Source organism: Octopus bimaculoides, chromosome 3, assembly GCF_046866305.1.
Source record: "Octopus bimaculoides isolate indiv1 chromosome 3, ASM4686630v1, whole genome shotgun sequence".
Taxonomy (NCBI): domain Eukaryota; kingdom Metazoa; phylum Mollusca; class Cephalopoda; order Octopoda; family Octopodidae; genus Octopus; species Octopus bimaculoides.
In genome coordinates, this window is record NC_142930.1 from 100,175,958 (window position 1) to 100,189,609 (window position 13,652).

The window sequence follows — 13,652 nt, forward strand, 5'->3', positions numbered from 1 at the left end:
GCAGAAGTGTTAAGATCAGTCCCACTTGTGGTAAGGATTGACCTGCAAGAGTCCTGTGTTGGTGCCACATAAAAGTGCACCACATAAAAGCACCTATGCAGTGTCACATAAGAGCCACCTGGCACACTCTGTAAAGTGTCTGGTATTAGGAAGGGCATCCAACCAAATCAGACTGGAGCCAGTGCAGCTTCCCAGCTTGCCAGCCCTGGTTAAACTGTCCAACCCATGCCAGCATGGACAACAGACGTTAAATAATGATGATACACACACACACACAATGAGCCTCTTTAGTTTCCATCCACCAAATCCACTCATAAAACATTGCTCTGCCTGGGGCTGTAGCAGAAGATACTTCCCAAGGTTCCACACAGTGGAACTGAACCCAAAACCAGGGTTAGGAAGCAACCTTTTAAATAAACATCCATGCCTGTACTTCAGTATATCAAACACACACACACACATATATTGAAAGAGACATAGGAAAAAAGCATGAAAGATAATATTAAGAGATTTCCTGTGGACATTTCCATTACCTGGTATTGATGATTGATTGGTGATAGTTGTCATAATGGTGATGATGATGAAAATGAAAGATAAGAAATCTTTTTTGAAACTGTATGTAAAAAAAACAATACAATGTTTAAATGAAAAAAAAAATTAATTAATAACATCAAATAACTGCATTTTGTTTTAAATTCTACATTGGACAGAATGTTTGTGGTACCAGATTTCTTTAATGTCATTAAGTTCCTTGGTTCTGTTTGTGTTTGTGTGTGCGTGTTTTCCTCTATGTCTATAAGAGATGATGAGGAATGTCTGATTATGAGAATTAATTGAAATGGAATTTCTTAACCCTTCCACCAGATCATTTGTTTTATTTATATATATTTATTTTTTGCCATTTTTGATGACCTCCCAAGATCACAAGATAAAATTTAGACCAAGTATTATTCAAGCATCAGCCAGAGACATACACCTCTCCCTGCCATTTGAATGACTCCCTTGCAGTCAGAGCTGTCAGGGACTATTTGAGACTGAATTTCTTTGTCTATGGTGTCAGTCTGCTGAAGAGATACCAACCTCCTTGGTTCAATTAGTTGAGGTAAGTTTTTATACGGAACAAGTCTTACTTTATATGACAATAACAATACTACATTATGGAACTGAGATCTCTGGGGTCACTCTTATTAAGGAAGAGACAATATATTCTGATATAAAACAAGATGTTATCGTTGATGTTGTTTATCCCCAGGTCAGTCTCAAGCAAAAAGCATTCCAACCATGATAATTCAAGTCTTTTATTTCCCCAGATACAGCTAGGATCATCATCATCATCATCATCATCGTTTAACGTCTGCTTTCCATGCTAGCATGGGTTGGACGATTTGACTGAGGACTGGTGGAACCCGAAGGCTACACCAGGCTCCAATCTGATTTGGCAGAGTTTCTACAGCTGGATGCCCTTCCTAACGCCAACCACTCATATTATTCAAAATGTCCTTTTTGTAAGACTTGAGAGATTTGCTGCTATTTCTAGTAGGTAGAGTGACCATGCGTATGTTCACCCATGAAACAGAATGTTTAGAGTTGAGATAATCCACACTACTGACCTCTGACTAAGCTACTATCTCAGATAGACAGCAGTGTAAAGAGAAAGATGAAAATGATTGCTAAGCTTGTAATGGTGACTGTAGTGGCAGTGATGGTAATGGTGGTAGTGGTATGAGAGGAGGATTTTGAGATAAAAGATGAGATGACACAAGAGAAATTAAGGAAACTTTATGAATGTGATGATGATATTGACTGCTGCTGAAGGTCACCAGACATAATTTGTCAACTGTATATATGAAGGATGGAGCAGACAGAGATGACATGGTAGGTAACATGTAGATAGAAGAACTAAATATAAATTAAAAAAAAAAAAAGAACACAACTAAATAGGAGTTGAAAGTATTGGGTGAAAATCTGATTGTGATTGTTGAGCAGCTGGAACAAGCAAACCCATGGCCAGAAAGTGGAAATCAAAGGAATAGTCATGTTCTTCACCATTGCTTTTGAAGCAGCCTCCTGTAAGTAAATAAACAGAAATAAAATTAGAGTCCAACATTGAGAAGGCCAATAGAACATACAGTTGTTTGGAACATTATTTTCACTGCTGTTGCTACTACAACAGCTGTCACTTTCACTACCACTGCCACCACAACATAAATGGAATGAGAAGTTAATATTTATAGTTGGAGACTAATAGATAGCAATCACTTACCAGTAAGATCAATGAAGATTGTAGATCGATGGCCTGAATGATAGGTGATATTCTGCTAATCAAAGAGTTTCTTGTTCAAGCCTTAACCGTGTCATCTCAACAATCTCATTCATTATTTCTGGTTTCAAGATGTCTTTACACTGTAACAGAAAATGATAAATTAGGTCAGGTGACTTTCAGAGGTCAGTTTTGCTGTTATACAAATGCTAGGCTCATCAGGAGCTTCAAGGTGGTCGTTCAACATGCTAGAAATAGCTAACAAATCTCTCGCAAAGTTAATTTACTGTCTTAATGTTCTGCTAGATAATTTTAAAATAAATGAGGTAATTTCGTAAAATGACCTTGTCATAACTAAGTTGTATGACAGCTTAGTTCCACTCAATGTGGAAAAGTTGCAGCTCAACCCAGAGTTAGACTCCCTGATCTTCAAACTACACACCCTGTTGAGAAAACATTACTTCAGAGACCTTTCAGAGGAACCCCAATTCAGCTGCTTGTATCTACTACTCTTTTAATTATTACCAACAACCATGATCATAGGTGATGTGGATAGGCATGAAATCCTAATTGAAAATAGCAAATTTGGCTTTTTTACCAACATCTTTTCTGAGGATCGAATGCTGGAGTCGGTACATTACTTTGTCAGCATGTGCAATTCTAGCATTCAATTCAGCCTCCTGCCTTCCACCACTCATGAATATGGTCCTGAGATACTTAAGCTTCTCTCCTTGTCTCAGTGATATTCCACTAACATGCAAAGTACTATGGGATGAGTTTCTTGAGAAAACAAATATTTCAATCTTCAGAACACTAATTCACAGGAAAGAGTCGCAAGACAGATTCCTTAAGCCAAGCCAACTGGCAGAAGACCTAGAGGTAGACAAAGAACAAGATGGTTGGATAATAAACATAGTCTCAGTTTGTCATGCTTGGGAATCCAACTGGAAAATTTAATGCTGGTTTTCTGATAGGACCCTATGGAAGAGGTGCCTGAGGACTCTACCCACATGACCCTTCCAGGAATAGTGAGTCGAAAAGATGAATGGATTGTTAAGCTGATGTTTGGAACTTAAACTTACATAAAATTTTGAAAAGTTTTCATTTAGATCACTTCAAAAAGGAAATTGGCATCAAGGGAGCCAGCTGTTTTATTTAGGTCTTATATCATAAGACAGCATGCTTTAAAAATAAAGACTGCATAATCAGAGCTGGAATACCTGACTGATATTGTCAATTGATTAACTACTTCTGTAGCATAGGTGTACTCAACCAGAGTTGAGCCAGAGTGAAGGAACTGTTCAAGAACATCTTCAGGAGAAATTTAGAAATTTTCTATACTTTAAATCACTATCACCATTACTATTTTGATGCTTACTTTTCCGTGGGTTGCTATACAGGATCAACTTCTTACACACAATTCAAGGAATGCAGTCTGGTAACATCTAACAGACCACCTGGTGCAACAACCCTATTCGGACCTGGGGAGACATTAGCTGATTCACAGTCATGAGCATCCAGACTACAATGTCAATCTTCCCCAACTATGTATGATCTACAGATATTCCAGCTGGGCATTAAATGTATCAGTTTTACCAGTCTGGGCAGACAGTAAAAGCAATGAGCATTGCTTTCTCTATTGACTGACTTACAAATTATTTCTTTTTAAAATTCTGACTTTTGCAGCGAGAAAGAAATTCATGGTTGTCAACAAAGGTAACAACTCCCTCAAATCTTGTTTCACATATACAGGGTGTTTGGACTAAATTTGACAGTTTGCATAAAAAGAAAAGAAAACACAATATTCTATCCAAAAACACACAGTTCCTGAAAACATAAAAGCTGCCTCATTTTGAAACTTACTGAGAATTTCAGGGAATTGTCATAGGTATACAATATGCTGGTATCAAACAACATCATCTTGTGATGGCTGAGAGCCAGGATACAGTTCCTCATGCGAGCAATCACCTCTCGGTCACCACAGGAAACTGGCTGCAAGAGAATATAACAGAATACATCAGAACAAAACATAATACAAATCTACTGAAATCATGCTATTAATCAGTTACCTTACTCATGTGCATGATACAACAGCTATAGTAATGATAATGTGGCCAGCAGTTGACACTTAAATCTATGTATCATATTCATTTATTTAGTTTATATCACAATTCGTGAACAACAACCATTGTCATTGTTTTTTCTTCTTGGTAGTTTCTCAAATCCAAGAAAGAGGATTCCATAATTTCTTGTTGTGCAAGCTTCACAGATGATTTGTTTCATCATCATCATCATCATTGTTTAACGTCTGTTTTCCATGCTGGCATAGGTTGGACGGTTTGTTTGGGGACTGGCAAGCCAGGAGGCTGCACCAGGCTCCAATCTGATCTGGCAAGGTTTCTACAGCTGATGCCCTTCCTAACACCAACCACTCCAAGAGTGTAGTGGGTACTTTTTACATACCGCCAGCATGGGAGCCAGTCAAGTGGCACTGGCATCGGCCACGTTCAGATGGTGCTTTTTACGTGTCACTGGCACGGGGAGCCAGTCAGGCAGCACTGGCATCGTCTCATGCATGAAAAGTACTTCTTGCATGCCACTAACATGGGAGCCAGTCGGGTAGCACTGGCATCAGCCACAACTACAATTTCCATTTTGATTTCGATTTGATTGAGATTCTGATTGTAATTTTTATTTTGATTTTACTTCACTCAATAGGTCTCCTCAAGCACGGTGTGTCGCCCAACAATTCAAAGGTACTTTTTAAATGGGCTGGTTATACGACACTAGTATAGGCTACAGCTGTGATCTCACTTTACTTGCTGGGGTCTTCTCAATCACAGCATATCTCCAGAGGTCTAGGTCACTTGAGGCCCCTGTGAGGCCCAACGTTCAATGGTCGTGTTTCACCACCTCATCCCATGTCTTCCTGGGTCTAACTCTTCCACATGTTCCTTCCACAGTTAGGGAGTGACACTTCTTCACACAGCTCTCCTCATCCATATGTAGTACATGACCATACCAGTGCAGTCATCTCTCTTGCACACCACATCTGATGCTTCTTATGTCCAACATTTCTCTCAGGGCGCTTGCACGCTGTTGTGTGTGCACACTGACATTACACATCCAGCGGATCATGCTAGCTTCATTTCTTGCAAGCTTACATATGTCCTCAACAGTCATAGCCCATGTTTCACTGCCATGTAGCATGGTAGTTCACACACATGCATCATACAATCTACCTTTCACTCTGAGCAAGAGGCCCTTTGTCACCAGCAGAGGTAGGAGCTCCCTGAACTTTGCCCAGGTTATTTCTTATTCTAGTGGCAACACTTCAGGCTTGGTCACCTAGGTAATGGAAGCTATCAACTACTTCTAGTTTCTCCCTCTGGCATGTGATGGAATCTGTTTTCTGAACATTTTCGGTGTTTATTGCCCCTGTGCATCTGCCGCACACAAAAACTATCATCCCAGTTAACCTTCCTTTGATGTTGCTGCACCTCTTATGCATCCATAACTTACACTGGGTATATCTTATGGAGTTTCTACTTATACCTTTTCTACAGATCGAGCAGGGCCATCTACCTGAAGGGGTTTGTGATTTTGTTAGCCTTCCTACTTACTAGGACTTTGGTTTTTGCACCATTGACTCAAAGGCCCTTCGATTCTAGTCCCTGCTTCCACACCTGAAACTTCTCCTCTAGTTCTGATAGTGACTCAGCAATTAGTGCAAGGTCATCAGCATAGAGGAGCTCCCAGGGGCAGTCTGTCTTGAATTCCTCTGTCATTGCCTGGAGGACTATGATGAATAAGAGGGGGCTGATCCTTGGTGCCCCTACTTCTACCCAGAATTCTTCACTATACTTGTTGCCGACCCTTACCTTACTGACAGCATCCTTGTACAAGGCCTGTACAGCCCTTACTAACCACTCATGTATCTCTAGTTTCCACATCGCCCACCAGATAAGGGATTGGGGGACCTTGTCAAAGGCTTTCTCCAAGTCAACAAAAGCCAAGTATAGGGGTTTATCTTCGGTTAGGTATTTCTCCTGCAGTTGCTTTACCAAAAATATAGCATACAAAACCGGACTGCATCTCATCTAGGCTGACTCTCTCTCTAATTAGTTGGGCTATTACCCTCTCTGTGACCTTCATCACCTGATCCAGCAGTTTGATACCCCTTGTAGTTATTTTTATCCAAAGCATCACCTTTAGCTTTGTAGCAGTTGACTATGGTGCTGGTAACCAAATGTCTGTGTTGTACATTAGCTTGCTTCCTCCATCAAATTGATATTGCCTGTACAGGCACATGATGTGTCACATGTCAGATGTTGAAATGATCACCCACCTGTTCTGGGAATCAAAACCACATTCTTGCAATTGTGAGTGCAACACCCTAACCACTAAGCCAGGCGCCCTCATTGGTTAAAGATTTCCAGTTGACCAAACATTGGCCTACAGCATTTCTGATGCTGACAAGGACAAAGGAGTATCATAAGCATCAGTCACCTTTACAGAATGTCTGCTAAGTTAATGGTGCTTTGAATGAGTGGAGCTACAGTGGAGAGGACAGTGGTTCTATACTAGGAAATAATTGACGTACGACAGAAGTGGTCCAAAATGGGTTTCTTGTTGTAGAGTAGCTGCGGGGCTACTAACATTTTAGAAGAGTGGGTGAAAGTAACTGGAATGGAGCTGGAAAGAGAGACCATATATATACATTATATATATATATATATATATATATATATATATATATATATACATATTTGTTTTGCAAGATTTTTGATGTGAAATCGTGTGTTGAAACAGATGTTGTTGTACTTGGGGATGGTCATATTGCCAGTTTAGCCAATAAAAACACACGCACTGTATATTTGGTGTTAATTTGCTTCAGCTTTATATTACATTAATTTTGTAATACAAAATGGCTGATATTTAGCAAGGTGAGACACACATAAGAAGGAAGGAAACAAAGGACCACTGACGAGGTCACAGAAGTGTGACGAAAGAACTCTGGCCGAAATAAGATTAAGATTAATGTAATATAAAGCTGAAGGAAATTAACACCAAATATACAGTGCGTGTGTTTTTATTGGCTAAACTGGCAATATGACCATCCCCAAGTACAACAATATATATATATATATATATATATATATATATATATATATATACAAATTATATATATATAAGCCATGAAGGGTATGAAGATGGAGAAAGCCCCTAGCCCATCAGAAATCACCACTGAGATGCTAAAAAATATCTGGCAGAGTAGGATATGGTCTAGTCACACATACAGTTAATCAGGTTGTCCACAAGGGAGTCATGCCCAATGACTGGTGCAGCAGCACCATAGTCAACTGCTACAAAGGTAAAGGTGATGCCTTAGACAGAAATAGTTACTGAGGTATCAAATTGTTGGACCAGGTGATGAAAGTTACAGAGGTCATAGATCAACTAATTAGGAAAAGAGTTAGTCTAGATGAGATGCAGTTTGGTCTTGTGCCAAGGAGAAACACTATTGATGCTATATTCCTATTAAGGCAGCAGCAAGAGAAGTACTTAGCCAAAAGTAAACCTCTGTACTTGGTTTTTGTTGACATAGGAGAAAGCCTCTGACAGGGTCCTCTGCTCCCTTATTTGGTTGTCAATGCAGAAGCTAGGGATAGATGAGTGGTTGGTGAGAGCTGTACAAGCCAAGTACAGGGATGCTATCAGTAAGGTGAAAGTAGACAGCGAGTGTAGCAATGAATTCAATGTACAAAGTAGGAATTCAACAAGGATCAGTTCTCAGCCCCAAAGAATTTCAGACGGGCTGCCCTTGGGAGCTCCTCTACGAAGATAACTTTGTTCTTATAGCTAGATTATTACCAGAACTAGAAAAAGTTTCAGGTGTGAAAGCAAGGTCTAGAATTAAAGGGCCTCAGAGTTAATTTAGCAAAGACCAAAGTCTTAGTAAGTAGGAAAACAGACAAATCACAAATCCCTTCAGGGAGCTGGCTCTGCTCAATATGCAGAAAAGATGTAGGTAGAAACTCCATAAAGTGTACCTGGTGCAAGCTATGGATACATAACAGGTGCAGCAGTATCAGAGGAAGGTTAACAGTAGTCTTTGTGTGTGACAGGTGTATAGGTACAATAAACACTAGGAATGTACAGAGAATATACTTTGTCAAATGCCCAGGGGAATATTTAGAAGTAATAAATAGCTTCCATTATCTAGGTGACCAAGTAAGCAGTGGAGGTGGATGCTCTGAGAGTGCAGCTGCTGGAATAAAAATAGGCTGGGTGAAGTTCAGAGAGCTGCTACCTTTGTTGGTAACAAAAGGCCTCTTCCTGAGAGTAAAAGACAGATATCTGTGTGCAAACAGCCATGCTACATGGCAGTGAAACATGGGCTGTGACTGCAGAGGACATGCAAAGGCTTGAAAGAAATGAAGCTAGTATGCTCTGCTGGATGTGCAATGTCAATGTTTATGTATGACAGAGTGTAAGTGTCTTAAGAGAAAAATTGGGTATAAAAGGTATCAGATGTAAAGGCACCCACAACATTCTGTGGAATGGCTGGCATTAGGAATGGCATCCAGCTGTAGAAACCAAGCCAAAACGGACTGGAACCTGGTGCAGCTCCCCAACTTACCAGTTCTAGTCAAACCATCTAACCCATGCCAGCATGGAAAACAGACACTAAATGATGATGATAATGATGATGTGCAGGCATGGCAGTGTGATAAGAAGTTTGTTTCTCAACTGCATGGTTTCAGATTCAGTGCTACTGTGTGATACCTTGGACAAGTGTCTTCTACTAGAGCTCCAGGCCAACCAATGTCTTGTAAGAGAATCTGGTAGGTGGAAACTGAAAGAAGCCTGTTGTGTGTGTGTGTGTGTGTGTTACCATCTCCTTATCATGACATAATGCAATAATTGTAAACGAGTGTTACTGTCATGCAAGTGGTCTCCTTAATTTCCAATCTTCCATGAAAAACATGTCTGACCATGGAAAAATATTACCTTACTTGAAAACAGGTGAAAGTGGTGACAGGAAGGACATCCAGCTGTAGGAAATCAGCCTTAACAAATTCCATCCAACCCACAAGAGCATGAAATAATGAACATTAAAATTATGATAATAAATATATTATTTATTGAGTTAGCAAAACAATCATACATCCAATATGCTGAGCCTTACAAAGGAGATGACAGAGGACCGGAATATGTGGCACATTGCTATACTCAAGAAGACCCACCCACTACAACAAACTTTATACCCTAAAACCAAGGTGTCATGTAAAAAGCATTGGTGTGGGTGCTGGTGTCACATAAAAAGCACCCAGCACATTCTGTAAAATGGTTGGCATTAAGAAGGGCATCCAGTTTGTAGAAACCATGCCAAAACAGGCTATGGGACTGATGTGGGCCCTGACCTTGTCAGTTCCTGTCAAGGTATCCAATTCATGTCAGCATGGAAAATGGACATTGTCTTTATTCATCATCATCATCAATCATCAACATTTAAAGAAAATGATACTTACAGACAGATTTTGTTCATAACCTCCACCAGACTCTTCATCCTCCTCCGGAGAGATTGGGGCTATCCAGATGTAACCATTGTTTCCAAGAATAATGTGTACACCACATGGTAAATTATGGAAATGAGTCTTTCGGCGCTTCACCAATGATGGGGATACAGTCACTAATGAACCTTGACTCAGCTGAAACATAAATATCATTTTTTATTTTTCAGTAAAAGGAATGTGTCTGTGGATAAAATAAACATCACAACTGACTTCTTGCATATTTGGTCACAGGGAGGCACAGAATTAGCTAAGAACATCAAGTCCAGTTTTGTTCTCTTGGATAGCTTCACGACTTTACACCCATTTTTTCTTGCTTGCATTGGTAGGATATTGTACTTGTTGCAAATATTTTTATATGTGGATGTCCTTTCTACTAGAAGCAGTAATCAGTGAAAGTAGAGAGTTTTATTTATTTTTATTCTGTTGTATAAATGTTGTTGGCACTCCGTCGCTTACGACGTCGAGGGTTCCAGTCGATCCGATCAACGGAACAGCGTGCTCGTGAAATTAATGTGCAAGTGGCTGAGCACTCCACAGACACGTGTACCCTTAACGTAGTTCTCGGGGATATTCAGCGTGACACAGTGTGACAAGGCTGGCCCTTTGAATTGCAGGTACAACAGAAACAGGAAGTAAGAGTGAGAGAAAGTTGTGGTGAAAGAGTACAGCAGGGTTCGCCACCATCCCCTGCCGGAGCCTCGTGGAGCTTTAGGTGTTTTCGCTCCATAAACATTCACAACGCTCGGTCTGGGAATCGAAACCGCGATCCTATGACCGCAAGTCCGCTGCCCTAACCACTGGGCCATTGCGCCTCCACGTTGTATAAAACGTACAACTCAACAACTCTAAGTAAGAACCTAAATTTATAAGATCTTGCGATCAGTGGTCCCATTTTTTGTTTAATCTCATGAGCATTCTAACACAAAATGACAATGACAAATGTGCCTTAAAATGAAGGTTGAAATTTTCAGACAACCAAACATTTGAATGTTGTGATATTCATGCCTGTCTCAAGAGTATTATAATCAGTATTTTCATCCATCCAAAGTTAAGTACTCGAGTCAATATAACCTACAATACCTTTGTGGAGTCATGCCTACAAGTCAGGTAATGTATCAGTGGTTGTTAAAGACTAATAATGAGGAAGACCAATAAAGTTCTTGTGGAAACTCTAGGCATCAACAAGAATCAACTGGCTGATCTGATCCAGGAGTTTCAACCCAAAACTATGGACAACTTCCAAAAATCCCATGATGGCAGTGCTACTGGGGGCACTCTGCCCATTGAAGATAAATTCTACTGGCACAGAACTGTAGTTGCCAGATCTGTCAGAGATGTACACAAAGTAAAAAAAAAAAAAAAAACTTTCTACAAGTAACTCATTTAGTGTCCAAGCAATGTTGGCTTGTTGAGTTTTGTTAAACAGCTGATGCTAACACGCCAAGTCCATTTTGATGATTGCAATGCTACCTTTCTTTGGTTGGGGATAGAGCCAAAAGACATTTTCCTCTGTGAGACAGCTATAATGTAAGAAATTGTAGTAGATATGACTGAACAGACTGAAAACTGACATTTACCTCTCCAAGTAAGCCTTCAATGACTCAACAACTATTTCTGACAGAAAAAAAATCATTTCAAACATTGGCATTTGACAAAAATTTTCAGAGACTGACTCAATCAATTTGGTTGATCTTACTATTGGGTCATCCCATAAATAATGCAGTTTTTGCAATTGCATGAACTAAAAGTCAGAGAGGGATTGGATAAACTACCTGCATCAACTTACTATAAAAGCAGGCAGTAATTTTACCTTGTACTTATTCTTAGTGCAAGTTCTGTGGAAGTGACAAAGGAGTATATTCGGCATATTTTGCTTTATGAGTTCAATAAAAACAACAACACAACAGAAAGTGTAAGGAATATTAATGCAGTATATAGGGATTGGCCAATAAGCATAAGCCAGTGTCAACAGTGGAACAGTAGTTCCAGAAATTCTGAGTTGGAAACTACAGCCTAGAAGACAAGCCTCATCCTGGAAAATCTGTAGAGCTTGACAAGGACATCCTGGTGGAACAAATTCCATCGTAACTGTTGAGGAACTAGCAGAGAAGCTTGTATTCGTCATTCAACCATTCATCAATACTAGCATGCCATTGGAAAAGTCAGCAAATTGGGTCAATGGGTTCCTCACAAACTTACCATGTCTAATCATGTGCAGAGTAAATGTGTGCTCTTCTTTGCTGTCACGTCTCACAAATTAACCTTTTTTGGACCAAATAGTGACTGGTAACAAGAAATGGGTTCTCAATAAAAATGTCAAGCGCTGAAGACAGTGAGTTGGAAAAGGAGAAACACCAGCACCCCAAGCTAAAGAAGGAATTGCTTTCTCTTTGGTGGGATATGAAATATTTAGTCCACTTTGAACTTTTAAACCCAAACCAAATAACAAAGGAGATCTACTGCAAGCAGCTTGAGTGGCTTAAGACAGCGTTATCTTCGGTTTCAAGACAAAAGGTGTTCTTCCATCAGGATAATGCTCAGCCACATACAGCAAGGATGACATTCCAAAGGCTGGAGCAGTTTGAATGGGAAACGATGCCCCACCCACCATATTCACCAGACATTGCCCCATCTGATTATCATTTATTCCGCAGTCTTCAAAATAATTTGGACAGAAAAAAATATGAATTCTGTAGACAAGGTCTGAACAGTACTAGAGGAGTATTTTTCATCGTGGACAAGTGAATTTTTGAAGAGGGGCCTTGCAAGTCTACCAGATAGATGGAAGAGTATTGTAGAAAATGAAGGTGAGTATATTTTAGATTAAAAAAGAACTTTGTTTATCTTAATTTTGAAAAATAAAAGAAGTCTTAAAAAAACCGCATTATTTATGAGATGACCCAAAACTTGGTTGAAATTTATTTTATCAACTCAACGACAAAAAAAAAATAGACATTGGTGGAGCTTGAACACAGAATGTTAAGGAGATGCATAATAAAAAATATCTAATGGTTAGCGAGTAGAATAGGGGAGAAAATAAAGTGCGAGTAAGCTGTGGCTTACAAACAACACTAATGTCCTTGAAAATGGAACGTTTGTTATAACTCTTACTCTATCTCATTCTGAAAAGGTTGATACTCCTGCTCAAGAACAGTTTAGATCATTTCGTAAGGATAATATCCTAACAAGGTTAAGGGGACGTAACTCCAGGCAGTATTCAATAGTAGTAGAGGCATTAGAAAAAAATAGGTTGGAAATGGTACATTACCATGTGAAAATGGAGTGGATATCCATGTTTTTATTTTTACTGAAAGGATTTTTATTTTCTCAGGTAAAATGCTTAAATCTACATGCACCTATTTCACCAAACTGTTGAAAAACAGCTACTAAGTTTATTGCAGTTATGTTGCTTTCAATAAACTAGTGGCCTCTCCAAAAATATGATTACCATGGATTAAAGTGCAGGTTCAACTTCACATAATTCACAAGAAAAATCATTTTTCTTTTGGGAATGGTTGAGGATGTAATTTCTATTTATAAAGATAAAAACATGAAAGAATGTTATCTTCCTGACAATGATTACTTTTGCAATTATCAAACAGTAAGTTCCTCAGCTCATTAGGTGGATAGACACAGCCCACTGGAGACTATAATCAGATAGTGTATCTTGATGAAATAAGTCAAATTGAACTCCTCTTTTTCAGGGCTACAACCAAAAGAGTTAAATTCAGTATTGAATGTTAATTTATCATTTTACATCAATGCCAACGGTTTCCATAACAATTACATCCACTCTAGTATGTATTTTCTAG

General features: G+C 39.3%; 1 protein-coding gene across 1 annotated transcript in view; it reads right to left on the bottom strand.

Annotated features, from left to right (window-relative positions):
- Positions 1-639: 639 nt before the first annotated feature.
- The window catches only part of LOC106872084 (exosome complex component RRP4), a 35,089-nt gene continuing 22,076 nt past the window's right edge, over positions 640-13,652 (bottom strand). The window contains exons 6-9 of the mRNA XM_014918939.3: positions 9,796-9,975; positions 4,124-4,252; positions 2,264-2,403; positions 640-2,067 (exon numbers count right to left, since the gene is read on the bottom strand). Coding sequence (XP_014774425.1) covers positions 2,323-2,403; positions 4,124-4,252; positions 9,796-9,975 — 390 coding nt within the window. The 3' untranslated portion in view covers positions 640-2,067; positions 2,264-2,322. The remainder of the gene's footprint in view (positions 2,068-2,263; positions 2,404-4,123; positions 4,253-9,795; positions 9,976-13,652) is intronic.